Here is a 13,578-nt window from a genome sequence, read left to right as displayed (position 1 = left end):
GAATAACTCTTCAATGGGCTCTATGCACACAGAATAACTCTTCAACAATGGGCTCTATGCACACAGAATAACTCTTCATCAATGGGCTCTATGCACACAGAATAACTCTTCATCAATGGGCTCTATGCACACAGAATAACTCTTCATCAATGGGCTCTATGCACACAGAATAACTCTTCATCAATGGGCTCTATGCACACAGAATAACTCTTCATCAATGGGCTCTATGCACACAGAATAACTCTTCATCAATGGGCTCTATGCACACAGAATAACTCTTCATCAATGGGCTCTATGCACACAGAATAACTCTTCCACATCAATGGGCTCTATGCACACAGAATAACTCTTCATCAATGGGCTCTATGCACACAGAATAACTCTTCCACATCAATGGGCTCTATGCACACAGAATAACTCTTCCACATCAATGGGCTCTATGCACACAGAATAACTCTTCCACATCAATGGGCTCTATGCACACAGAATAACTCTTCCACACCAATGGGCTCTATGCACACAGAATAACTCTTCCACATCAATGGGCTCTATGCACACAGAATAACTCTTCATCAATGGGCTCTATGCACACAGAATAACTCTTCATCAATGGGCTCTATGCACACAGAATAACTCTTCATCAATGGGCTCTATGCACACAGAATAACTCTTCATCAATGGGCTCTATGCACACAGAATAACTCTATGCACACAGAATAACTCTATGCACACAGAATAACTCTATTCACACAGAATAACTCTATGCACACAGAATAACTATGCACACAGAATAACTCTTCATCAATGGGCTCTATGCACACAGAATAACTCTTCATCAATGGGCTCTATGCACACAGAATAACTCTTCAATGGGCTCTATGCACACAGAATAACTCTTCAACAATGGGCTCTATGCACACAGAATAACTCTTCATCAATGGGCTCTATGCACACAGAATAACTCTTCATCAATGGGCTCTATGCACACAGAATAACTCTTCATCAATGGGCTCTATGCACACAGAATAACTCTTCATCAATGGGCTCTATGCACACAGAATAACTCTTCATCAATGGGCTCTATGCACACAGAATAACTCTTCATCAATGGGCTCTATGCACACAGAATAACTCTATGCACACAGAATAACTCTATGCACACAGAATAACTCTATTCACACAGAATAACTCTATGCACACAGAATAACTATGCACACAGAATAACTCTTCATCAATGGGCTCTATGCACACAGAATAACTCTTCATCAATGGGCTCTATGCACACAGAATAACTCTTCAATGGGCTCTATGCACACAGAATAACTCTTCAACAATGGGCTCTATGCACACAGAATAACTCTTCATCAATGGGCTCTATGCACACAGAATAACTCTTCATCAATGGGCTCTATGCACACAGAATAACTCTTCATCAATGGGCTCTATGCACACAGAATAACTCTTCATCAATGGGCTCTATGCACACAGAATAACTCTTCATCAATGGGCTCTATGCACACAGAATAACTCTTCATCAATGGGCTCTATGCACACAGAATAACTCTTCATCAATGGGCTCTATGCACACAGAATAACTCTTCATCAATGGGCTCTATGCACACAGAATAACTCTTCCACATCAATGGGCTCTATGCACACAGAATAACTCTTCATCAATGGGCTCTATGCACACAGAATAACTCTTCCACATCAATGGGCTCTATGCACACAGAATAACTCTTCATCAATGGGCTCTATGCACACAGAATAACTCTTCATCAATGGGCTCTATGCACACAGAATAACTCTTCATCAATGGGCTCTATGCACACAGAATAACTCTTCATCAATGGGCTCTATGCACACAGAATAACTCTTCATCAATGGGCTCTATGCACACAGAATAACTCTTCCACATCAATGGGCTCTATGCACACAGAATAACTCTTCATCAATGGGCTCTATGCACACAGAATAACTCTTCCACATCAATGGGCTCTATGCACACAGAATAACTCTTCATCAATGGGCTCTATGCACACAGAATAACTCTTCATCAATGGGCTCTATGCACACAGAATAACTCTTCCACATCAATGGGCTCTATGCACACAGAATAACTCTTCCACATCAATGGGCTCTATGCACACAGAATAACTCTTCCACATCAATGGGCTCTATGCACACAGAATAACTCTTCCACACCAATGGGCTCTATGCACACAGAATAACTCTTCCACATCAATGGGCTCTATGCACACAGAATAACTCTTCATCAATGGGCTCTATGCACACAGAATAACTCTTCATCAATGGGCTCTATGCACACAGAATAACTCTTCATCAATGGGCTCTATGCACACAGAATAACTCTTCAACAATGGGCTCTATGCACACAGAATAACTCTATGCACACAGAATAACTCTATGCACACAGAATAACTCTATTCACACAGAATAACTCTATGCACACAGAATAACTATGCACACAGAATAACTCTTCATCAATGGGCTCTATGCACACAGAATAACTCTTCATCAATGGGCTCTATGCACACAGAATAACTCTTCAATGGGCTCTATGCACACAGAATAACTCTTCAACAATGGGCTCTATGCACACAGAATAACTCTTCATCAATGGGCTCTATGCACACAGAATAACTCTTCATCAATGGGCTCTATGCACACAGAATAACTCTTCATCAATGGGCTCTATGCACACAGAATAACTCTTCATCAATGGGCTCTATGCACACAGAATAACTCTTCATCAATGGGCTCTATGCACACAGAATAACTCTTCATCAATGGGCTCTATGCACACAGAATAACTCTATGCACACAGAATAACTCTATGCACACAGAATAACTCTATTCACACAGAATAACTCTATGCACACAGAATAACTATGCACACAGAATAACTCTTCATCAATGGGCTCTATGCACACAGAATAACTCTTCATCAATGGGCTCTATGCACACAGAATAACTCTTCAATGGGCTCTATGCACACAGAATAACTCTTCAACAATGGGCTCTATGCACACAGAATAACTCTTCATCAATGGGCTCTATGCACACAGAATAACTCTTCATCAATGGGCTCTATGCACACAGAATAACTCTTCATCAATGGGCTCTATGCACACAGAATAACTCTTCATCAATGGGCTCTATGCACACAGAATAACTCTTCATCAATGGGCTCTATGCACACAGAATAACTCTTCATCAATGGGCTCTATGCACACAGAATAACTCTTCATCAATGGGCTCTATGCACACAGAATAACTCTTCATCAATGGGCTCTATGCACACAGAATAACTCTTCCACATCAATGGGCTCTATGCACACAGAATAACTCTTCATCAATGGGCTCTATGCACACAGAATAACTCTTCCACATCAATGGGCTCTATGCACACAGAATAACTCTTCATCAATGGGCTCTATGCACACAGAATAACTCTTCATCAATGGGCTCTATGCACACAGAATAACTCTTCATCAATGGGCTCTATGCACACAGAATAACTCTTCATCAATGGGCTCTATGCACACAGAATAACTCTTCATCAATGGGCTCTATGCACACAGAATAACTCTTCCACATCAATGGGCTCTATGCACACAGAATAACTCTTCATCAATGGGCTCTATGCACACAGAATAACTCTTCCACATCAATGGGCTCTATGCACACAGAATAACTCTTCATCAATGGGCTCTATGCACACAGAATAACTCTTCATCAATGGGCTCTATGCACACAGAATAACTCTTCCACATCAATGGGCTCTATGCACACAGAATAACTCTTCCACATCAATGGGCTCTATGCACACAGAATAACTCTTCCACATCAATGGGCTCTATGCACACAGAATAACTCTTCCACACCAATGGGCTCTATGCACACAGAATAACTCTTCCACATCAATGGGCTCTATGCACACAGAATAACTCTTCATCAATGGGCTCTATGCACACAGAATAACTCTTCATCAATGGGCTCTATGCACACAGAATAACTCTTCATCAATGGGCTCTATGCACACAGAATAACTCTTCATCAATGGGCTCTATGCACACAGAATAACTCTATGCACACAGAATAACTCTATGCACACAGAATAACTCTATTCACACAGAATAACTCTATGCACACAGAATAACTATGCACACAGAATAACTCTTCATCAATGGGCTCTATGCACACAGAATAACTCTTCATCAATGGGCTCTATGCACACAGAATAACTCTTCAATGGGCTCTATGCACACAGAATAACTCTTCAACAATGGGCTCTATGCACACAGAATAACTCTTCATCAATGGGCTCTATGCACACAGAATAACTCTTCATCAATGGGCTCTATGCACACAGAATAACTCTTCATCAATGGGCTCTATGCACACAGAATAACTCTTCATCAATGGGCTCTATGCACACAGAATAACTCTTCCACATCAATGGGCTCTATGCACACAGAATAACTCTTCATCAATGGGCTCTATGCACACAGAATAACTCTTCATCAATGGGCTCTATGCACACAGAATAACTCTTCATCAATGGGCTCTATGCACACAGAATAACTCTTCATCAATGGGCTCTATGCACACAGAATAACTCTTCATCAATGGGCTCTATGCACACAGAATAACTCTTCATCAATGGGCTCTATGCACACAGAATAACTCTTCCACATCAATGGGCTCTATGCACACAGAATAACTCTTCCACATCAATGGGCTCTATGCACACAGAATAACTCTTCATCAATGGGCTCTATGCACACAGAATAACTCTTCATCAATGGGCTCTATGCACACAGAATAACTCTTCATCAATGGGCTCTATGCACACAGAATAACTCTTCATCAATGGGCTCTATGCACACAGAATAACTCTTCATCAATGGGCTCTATGCACACAGAATAACTCTTCATCAATGGGCTCTATGCACACAGAATAACTCTTCATCAATGGGCTCTATGCACACAGAATAACTCTTCATCAATGGGCTCTATGCACACAGAATAACTCTTCATCAATGGGCTCTATGCACACAGAATAACTCTTCATCAATGGGCTCTATGCACACAGAATAACTCTTCATCAATGGGCTCTATGCACACAGAATTACTCTTCATCAATGGGCTCTATGCACACAGAATAACTATTCATCAATGGGCTCTATGCACACAGAATAACTATTCATCAATGGGCTCTATGCACACAGAATAACTCTTCATCAATGGGCTCTATGTACACAGAATAACTCTTCTACATCAATGGGCTCTATGCACACAGAATAACTCTTCATCAATGGGCTCTATGTACACAGAATAACTCTTCATCAATGGGCTCTATGCACACAGAATAACTCTTCATCAATGGGCTCTATGCACACAGAATAACTCTTCATCAATGGGCTCTATGCACACAGAATAACTCTTCATCAATGGGCTCTATGCACACAGAATAACTCTTCATCAATGGGCTCTATGCACACAGAATAACTCTTCATCAATGGGCTCTATGCACACAGAATAACTCTTCATCAATGGGCTCTATGCACACAGAATAACTCTTCATCAATGGGCTCTATGCACACAGAATAACTCTTCATCAATGGGCTCTATGCACACAGAATAACTCTTCATCAATGGGCTCTATGCACACAGAATAACTCTTCCACATCAATGGGCTCTATGCACACAGAATAACTCTTCATCAATGGGCTCTATGCACACAGAATAACTCTTCATCAATGGGCTCTATGCACACAGAATAACTCTTCCACATCAATGGGCTCTATGCACACAGAATAACTCTTCATCAATGGGCTCTATGCACACAGAATAACTCTTCATCAATGGGCTCTATGCACACAGAATAACTCTTCAATGGGCTCTATGCACACAGAATAACTCTTCAACAATGGGCTCTATGCACACAGAATAACTCTTCATCAATGGGCTCTATGCACACAGAATAACTCTTCATCAATGGGCTCTATGCACACAGAATAACTCTTCATCAATGGGCTCTATGCACACAGAATAACTCTTCATCAATGGGCTCTATGCACACAGAATAACTCTTCCACATCAATGGGCTCTATGCACACAGAATAACTCTTCATCAATGGGCTCTATGCACACAGAATAACTCTTCATCAATGGGCTCTATGCACACAGAATAACTCTTCATCAATGGGCTCTATGCACACAGAATAACTCTTCATCAATGGGCTCTATGCACACAGAATAACTCTTCATCAATGGGCTCTATGCACACAGAATAACTCTTCATCAATGGGCTCTATGCACACAGAATAACTCTTCCACATCAATGGGCTCTATGCACACAGAATAACTCTTCCACATCAATGGGCTCTATGCACACAGAATAACTCTTCATCAATGGGCTCTATGCACACAGAATAACTCTTCATCAATGGGCTCTATGCACACAGAATAACTCTTCATCAATGGGCTCTATGCACACAGAATAACTCTTCATCAATGGGCTCTATGCACACAGAATAACTCTTCATCAATGGGCTCTATGCACACAGAATAACTCTTCATCAATGGGCTCTATGCACACAGAATAACTCTTCATCAATGGGCTCTATGCACACAGAATAACTCTTCATCAATGGGCTCTATGCACACAGAATAACTCTTCATCAATGGGCTCTATGCACACAGAATAACTCTTCATCAATGGGCTCTATGCACACAGAATAACTCTTCATCAATGGGCTCTATGCACACAGAATTACTCTTCATCAATGGGCTCTATGCACACAGAATAACTCTTCATCAATGGGCTCTATGCACACAGAATAACTATTCATCAATGGGCTCTATGCACACAGAATAACTCTTCATCAATGGGCTCTATGTACACAGAATAACTCTTCCACATCAATGGGCTCTATGCACACAGAATAACTCTTCATCAATGGGCTCTATGTACACAGAATAACTCTTCATCAATGGGCTCTATGCACACAGAATAACTCTTCATCAATGGGCTCTATGCACACAGAATAACTCTTCATCAATGGGCTCTATGCACACAGAATAACTCTTCATCAATGGGCTCTATGCACACAGAATAACTCTTCATCAATGGGCTCTATGCACACAGAATAACTCTTCATCAATGGGCTCTATGCACACAGAATAACTCTTCATCAATGGGCTCTATGCACACAGAATAACTCTTCATCAATGGGCTCTATGCACACAGAATAACTCTTCATCAATGGGCTCTATGCACACAGAATAACTCTTCATCAATGGGCTCTATGCACACAGAATAACTCTTCCACATCAATGGGCTCTATGCACACAGAATAACTCTTCATCAATGGGCTCTATGCACACAGAATAACTCTTCATCAATGGGCTCTATGCACACAGAATAACTCTTCCACATCAATGGGCTCTATGCACACAGAATAACTCTTCATCAATGGGCTCTATGCACACAGAATAACTCTTCGTCAATGGGCTCTATGCACACAGAATAACTCTTCATCAATGGGCTCTATGCACACAGAATAACTCTTCATCAATGGGCTCTATGCACACAGAATAACTCTTCATCAATGGGCTCTATGCACACAGAATAACTCTTCATCAATGAGCTCTATGCACACAGAATAACTCTTCATCAATGGGCTCTATGCACACAGAATAACTCTTCATCAATGGGCTCTATGCACACAGAATAACTCTTCATCAATGGGCTCTATGCACACAGAATAACTCTTCCACATCAATGGGCTCTATGCACACAGAATAACTCTTCATCAATGGGCTCTATGCACACAGAATAACTCTTCATCAATGGGCTCTATGCACACAGAATAACTCTTCATCAATGGGCTCTATGCACACAGAATAACTCTTCATCAATGGGCTCTATGCACACAGAATAACTCTTCATCAATGGGCTCTATGCACACAGAATAACTCTTCATCAATGGGCTCTATGCACACAGAATACCTCTTCATCAATGGGCTCTATGCACACAGAATACCTCTTCATCAATGGGCTCTATGCACACAGAATAACTCTTCATCAATGGGCTCTATGCACACAGAATAACTCTTCATCAATGGGCTCTATGCACACAGAATAACTCTTCATCAATGGGCTCTATGCACACAGAATAACTCTTCATCAATGGGCTCTATGCACACAGAATAACTCTTCATCAATGGGCTCTATGCACACAGAATAACTCTTCATCAATGGGCTCTATGCACACAGAATAACTCTTCATCAATGGGCTCTATGCACACAGAATAACTCTTCCTACTTTGGGCCGCTTCCCTATACAGTACTTTAGGTGTTATCGATGGTACTAATTAAGGCTCTGTTGCATTTAATGTGCAGTGGTTCTCAAACTTTTTTAATTTCAAGGACCCCCTGTCATATCACCCCCATAACTCTGAGAGTGTACAAATGGAACCAAATGGACCCTTACCGGTGCCGTACGGGGACATTCGGAACCCACTCAAGGACACGTTGAGGCCCACTGGTGAAGCAGAGTGTTTCCAGTGAGCCAACATGCACAATAACAGCACCCTGACTCTGTTTGACCATTAATGGACCAGAGCCTTCATTATAGTATCAGCGGTATAACACCTGTGAAGGAAGTATAGGGAAGGGGCCCCAACTTCTTTACAAAATGGCGTGTGTGCATATAGAGCCCATTTGGTGATTACAACAACCATGTTATTGGTGCTCTACCTTCAGGCATTGGCGTGATCAGCCTGGAGAGGGCGTACCCCCTGACACTGGGCTCCAACATTGGAACCACTGCTACCGCCCTTCTAGCAGGCCTGGCCAGTCCTGGAGACAAGCTGGCTGCTGCCATTCAGGTAACCTCACTTCACCAGGCATTCCACCTTGGAGGAAAGCCTCGTCTGTGTTACTAAATCGCAGTGTGATCCGGTCGGGAGCGGATGATATCATACGTGATGTTGTAGTCACTGGTTTGTATATAGTCATCAGATTGGAACCACCATATAAAGGCTAGATGGCTCAAAGCGGAGTCTCTGACGGAGTCTCTGACGTAGTTCACCCGCGGCCATCTTGCTGAGGGGCTACAGTACAGTATGTTCTATGGTAGCTCAAACAAAACTCCCCCAAATCTTTACAAACGGGTTGGTTTAATACAAACGTTATCAACGTGGCTATGATTCAGGACGCTTATCTGCTTACATTTTTTTTTAATAAAAATGTAATTTAAAAGCATATAAGTATGCGGACGTCTCTGACGTTTATAACAAACCAAACCGTTTGAAAATCAGTTAAATAAGTTATAATGGTTATTTAAAAAGTATATGCCCATAGACCCAATGTTATGCTGCGGCTTGCTGCCCCTCTGTGAGATGGCCGCCACGTAGCAACGTCGCTCTCATTGGCCAGCAGCGCGCGGGTGAGCCATCTAGCTTTCTTATATATATCTATGGGAACCACAACCAGAATAAGAGCTACCCAAAATAATTCCCTGCGATCATAATTTTAGGGCCTACCCAATAAAATAGAATTTCCCAGTGGAATAACGAAGGTAGACGCTAAATGGTCTCTGGAAAGTGCACTCACATTTATATTTATTTTGTATTTAAAAAAAGAAATCAGCAAAACTACGCCGCACCAAGGATTTTATTGTGTAGGCAACTAGGCGCCTTCTATCTTGACCCTTGTACTTTTTTTTAGATTGCGTTGTGTCACTTTCTCTTCAACGTCTTTGGCATCTTGCTGTGGTACCCCGTGCCCGCCACTCGCCTGCCCATCAGGATGGCTCGAGTCCTGGGCGAGCGCACCGCCAAGTACCGCTGGTTCGCCGTGCTCTACCTGCTCCTCTGCTTCCTGCTGCTCCCCGTGCTGGTGCTGGGCCTCTCGCTGGCCGGCTGGCGGGTCATGGTGGGCGTCGCCTCTCCCTTCCTGGGTGTGACCGTGTTCATCACCGTGGTGAACCTGATGCAGTCCCACAGCCCCCGTACGCTGCCCAGCCCGCTGCGGAGCTGGGACTTCCTGCCCCCGTGGATGCGCTCCCTCAAACCCCTCGACCGCCTGATCGCCAGGGTGACCGCTTGCTGCGGTCCCGGACGCGCAGAGGGGGGACGAGGGGAGGTCGAGACAGCCGCCTCCACACTGCCGACACCCCCTACAGACCCTAACCCTCCACCTTCCTCTGCCCAGAGGAGGGTGGAGTCGGCTGCATATGACAACCCCATCCTGGCCTATGTGGATGAGACCACGAGAGGCGCACGTGTGTTTAAACTGAAGGGGTTGGAGCGGTGCAACAGCACTCCACTCTAACAGAGCATGGATATTCTAGGTCGCACGTTATAGCTCAATAGCGTCACGTTTCAACCATGTCTGATGTCTTTGCAGCTGGTAAGGTCTTCACACACCAGGGGCGTGATGAAATAATTATGCAAAAAACGGTGAACACTTAACAGAGAATACTGTATGTAGCATCAAATTTATTCTTACAGTTGATGTCTCTATCCTTATGCTTTATGGAAAAGCTCAGAAAAATCAACCTTGTTCCAATTAAAAATCACGTCGCTTTATCGCCATGAATATTCATGTTGTGTGGCGAAGATCCGTGGGAATCAAAACGGTGTTTGTTTGTTGCGAGCCTTCCTTTCTTCAACTGAATATACTCATGCTCACAAATAACATTTCAAAAAATATATTTTCAGGTGAATTAATCGCACAAATTATGCCCCGGAGTGTGTAAGTGTAAGGACTGTATTGTAAGACTAATAATTACTAAACGTTCCAATGTGGTAGATAATTGAAAGGTAATGATGCTTTGACCAGAGTCCCTATACTTTGTGGGCTTAGGCTTCTGTTTGTAAAGGTCTGGTTAGAGTGGAAATATATCAAACCTGCACTATTAATGTTTAAATACCACAATCAACTGGGCAAATAGGCCTATTACTGCATGTTTACCGACATTATTTTGATGGTAGTGATGAAATACTGTATAGTGTATATTAACAATTTTACTATTTTTATTCAGTCAAATTGCACTGCTGAATGCACAAAATGTGATTCACTCAGTGAATTAATGGAATGATTTCATGACCTAATCACTGGTTCTAATGTGTTTGAATGTGTACTGTACTGTATGTACAGTATTTGTGATTGTTGCTGAATGTGTGAATGTTGCCTGCCTTCTATTTTGGACTGTAAATATTTGTCATAAGTAAAGTCAATTTGATTTATAAACACTTTAAGATGTCTCTCCTTTTTTTCCTCATTTCTAGAATCGTTCTGCTTGTCCCTCACTCCTTTTTTTTCCCCCAATGTTTTTTATTCACTTTGCCTTGTTTTATCTATTTATAACTTTGAAAGACAGAGTATAAGTCCTAATATATTAGGCTGAATTAGTCATAGTGCCATGGTGTGACTAATTCGGTCTGTTTACCGGCGTTCTGCGGCGTATTATCGCATAGTGCCTTAATTGCCGTCTTCAAAATAGCAAAACAGCTGGTCTCCTGGTCTTAAGTGAAGACATAAGACCTGGTAATTAAGATGCCAGGTTTGTTAGTCACAGGCCAGCAATAGAGAAGAACTGATTGCCCTTAAACTTTAATCAGTATCATGGAGTGGACAATAGTAATTGGTCAGAGGATCTAAGAGGCCTGAGGGTGGAATGGGGGCAGAGAAGGTCAGGAATAGAATGTGATGGCAAATCATGTATTGTTTTAAAATAATAATTGAACAATAATTAAACTGTGTCATCCGTGTCCATACCCTGTGATGTGTGTGTGCGTGTGTGTGTGCGTGTGTGTGTGTGTGTGTGTGCGAGGGCGCTACGTTGGATGGATGGCTGAGTCACAAAGAATAGAGTGGCCATTTATTTCTATTTCAGACACTGTATAATAAACAAACACATCCGCCTTCCCCTAGCTTCAGCAATTTGACGGATCATTTGGTGTGTGCGTGAGCGTGTGTGGGCTGACAGAATGCTTTGAAAGGAATCCAAATAAGCCAGCTCGGTTAAACTCATCCATGACTCCTGGTCACGATATCAGCGGCGAAGGTAACTGGAAAAAAAAAAAACAGTTCCACCAATATGGGAATCAACAGATTACAATGTAGGTTAATGGGGGTTATATATATAGGCTATACACACCATTCTGGTGGTAACGGACAGGCGGTGTGGCGAACTGGAGATAAGATAAGAAGCTTGTGTTTCCCACAATGCAGTTCAACTCAAAACCCCAACCCAATTGTTGCAGTGATTGTCTGAGATATGCAGTGGAAAAAGCACTCGCTTTGTCTGAGATGAGCACTGGAAGCTCTCACTTTGCTTCTGTCGAGTGGTGGAAAGTAATTAATTATACATTTACATAAGTACTGTACTGAAGTACAATTTAGTGGTATTTGTACTTTACTTGATTATTTCCAATCTCCAATACTTTTACTTCTACTCCACTATACATCTCGGATCCAAATATTGTAGGCAGAGCATGCCTCACGAGCCTCAGGGCCTCACTGTCAGCGCACCTGCCTTGGTTTACAATTGATGTAAAAAAAAGCCAGCCTGGCCACGTGTTGTTGCCATTGCAAAACCTTTGCTGGACATGGAGGGAACCAAAGGATGGCTCCCTCCATGCGTCTCAGAGGGCGGGAGCCAGCTAGGGCACCTTTATCTGATCTGACACAGATCTGCTGTGCTCCTACTTAAAGCACAAAGAGGTTTCATTTATCACACCGTCGACGTACCGGAACCAAATGGTAATAACTTGTCATTAGTTGTGACAGTGCATGCATGGCCAGCTGCAGCCTGATCTTGTATTGGTATGTGCTAGCACAGGGGTTCTCAACACGTGGGTCGCGACCCCTCGGGGGGTCGCCAAATTATTTTAGGGGGTCCCCAAATTATTTTCAAAAAAAAAAAAAAATAGCAGACCTACAAGCTCGTAGCGCGCCACTCGGTGGCGCGCTATGAGCTTGTAGATCTGCTATTTTTCAATAGCTAAATTATAACAATGCTTAAAACACCAAAAGGGGTTCCCGCCCAAAATGGTTTAAGGTTATTGTAGCAGTCAATTTATATTGGGGGTCGGGAGGGGGCAGGGCGGGGGTCCCGAGACATTGCCAAAGCATTTCCGGGGGTCCCCGGCCAAAAACGTTGAGAACCACTGTGCTAGCATGCAGATCTGTCATGTCGGAAGACATTACCACACAGGCAGCCAAAGGTCACTCAAATGCACTGGCACGTTTCCATTAAGCACACCCATACCTTAGGTATTCATGAATTCATGGAAGAATAATACAATAGGTAGTGGCTCCTGCATGAACTTGCAGTATACAACACCTTTCCAAAAAATTAGAATATCATGGAAAAGTTGGTTTATTTCCATAATTCCATTCAACAAGTTTAACTTTCATAGATTATAGATTCAGTGCACACAACGTAAAGGATTTCAAGTATTTTTTTGTTTATCTTTACACAATTTTGGCTTCCAGCTCACAGGGACGGATTAACTCCTACGAGGGCCCCTGGG

General features: G+C 42.6%; 1 protein-coding gene across 2 annotated transcripts in view; it reads left to right on the top strand.

Moving 5' to 3' along the window:
• LOC306931051 (sodium-dependent phosphate transport protein 2A-like) overlaps positions 1-11,113 on the top strand; it is a 39,251-nt gene extending 28,138 nt beyond the window's left edge. For both annotated transcript variants that reach the window (XM_079512229.1, XM_079512230.1), the window contains 2 exons: positions 8,798-8,922; positions 9,764-11,113. In XM_079512229.1, coding sequence (XP_079368355.1) covers positions 8,798-8,922; positions 9,764-10,369 — 731 coding nt within the window. In that variant the 3' untranslated portion in view covers positions 10,370-11,113. The remainder of the gene's footprint in view (positions 1-8,797; positions 8,923-9,763) is intronic.
• Positions 11,114-13,578: the final 2,465 nt, after the last annotated feature.

The sequence above is a fragment of the Electrona antarctica genome, assembly GCF_951216825.1.
Source record: "Electrona antarctica genome assembly, chromosome: 1".
In the NCBI taxonomy this organism is placed as follows: Eukaryota; Metazoa; Chordata; class Actinopteri; order Myctophiformes; family Myctophidae; genus Electrona; species Electrona antarctica.
Note: the sequence above shows the minus strand (reverse complement) of the source record. Positions and strands in the feature narration are given on the sequence as shown.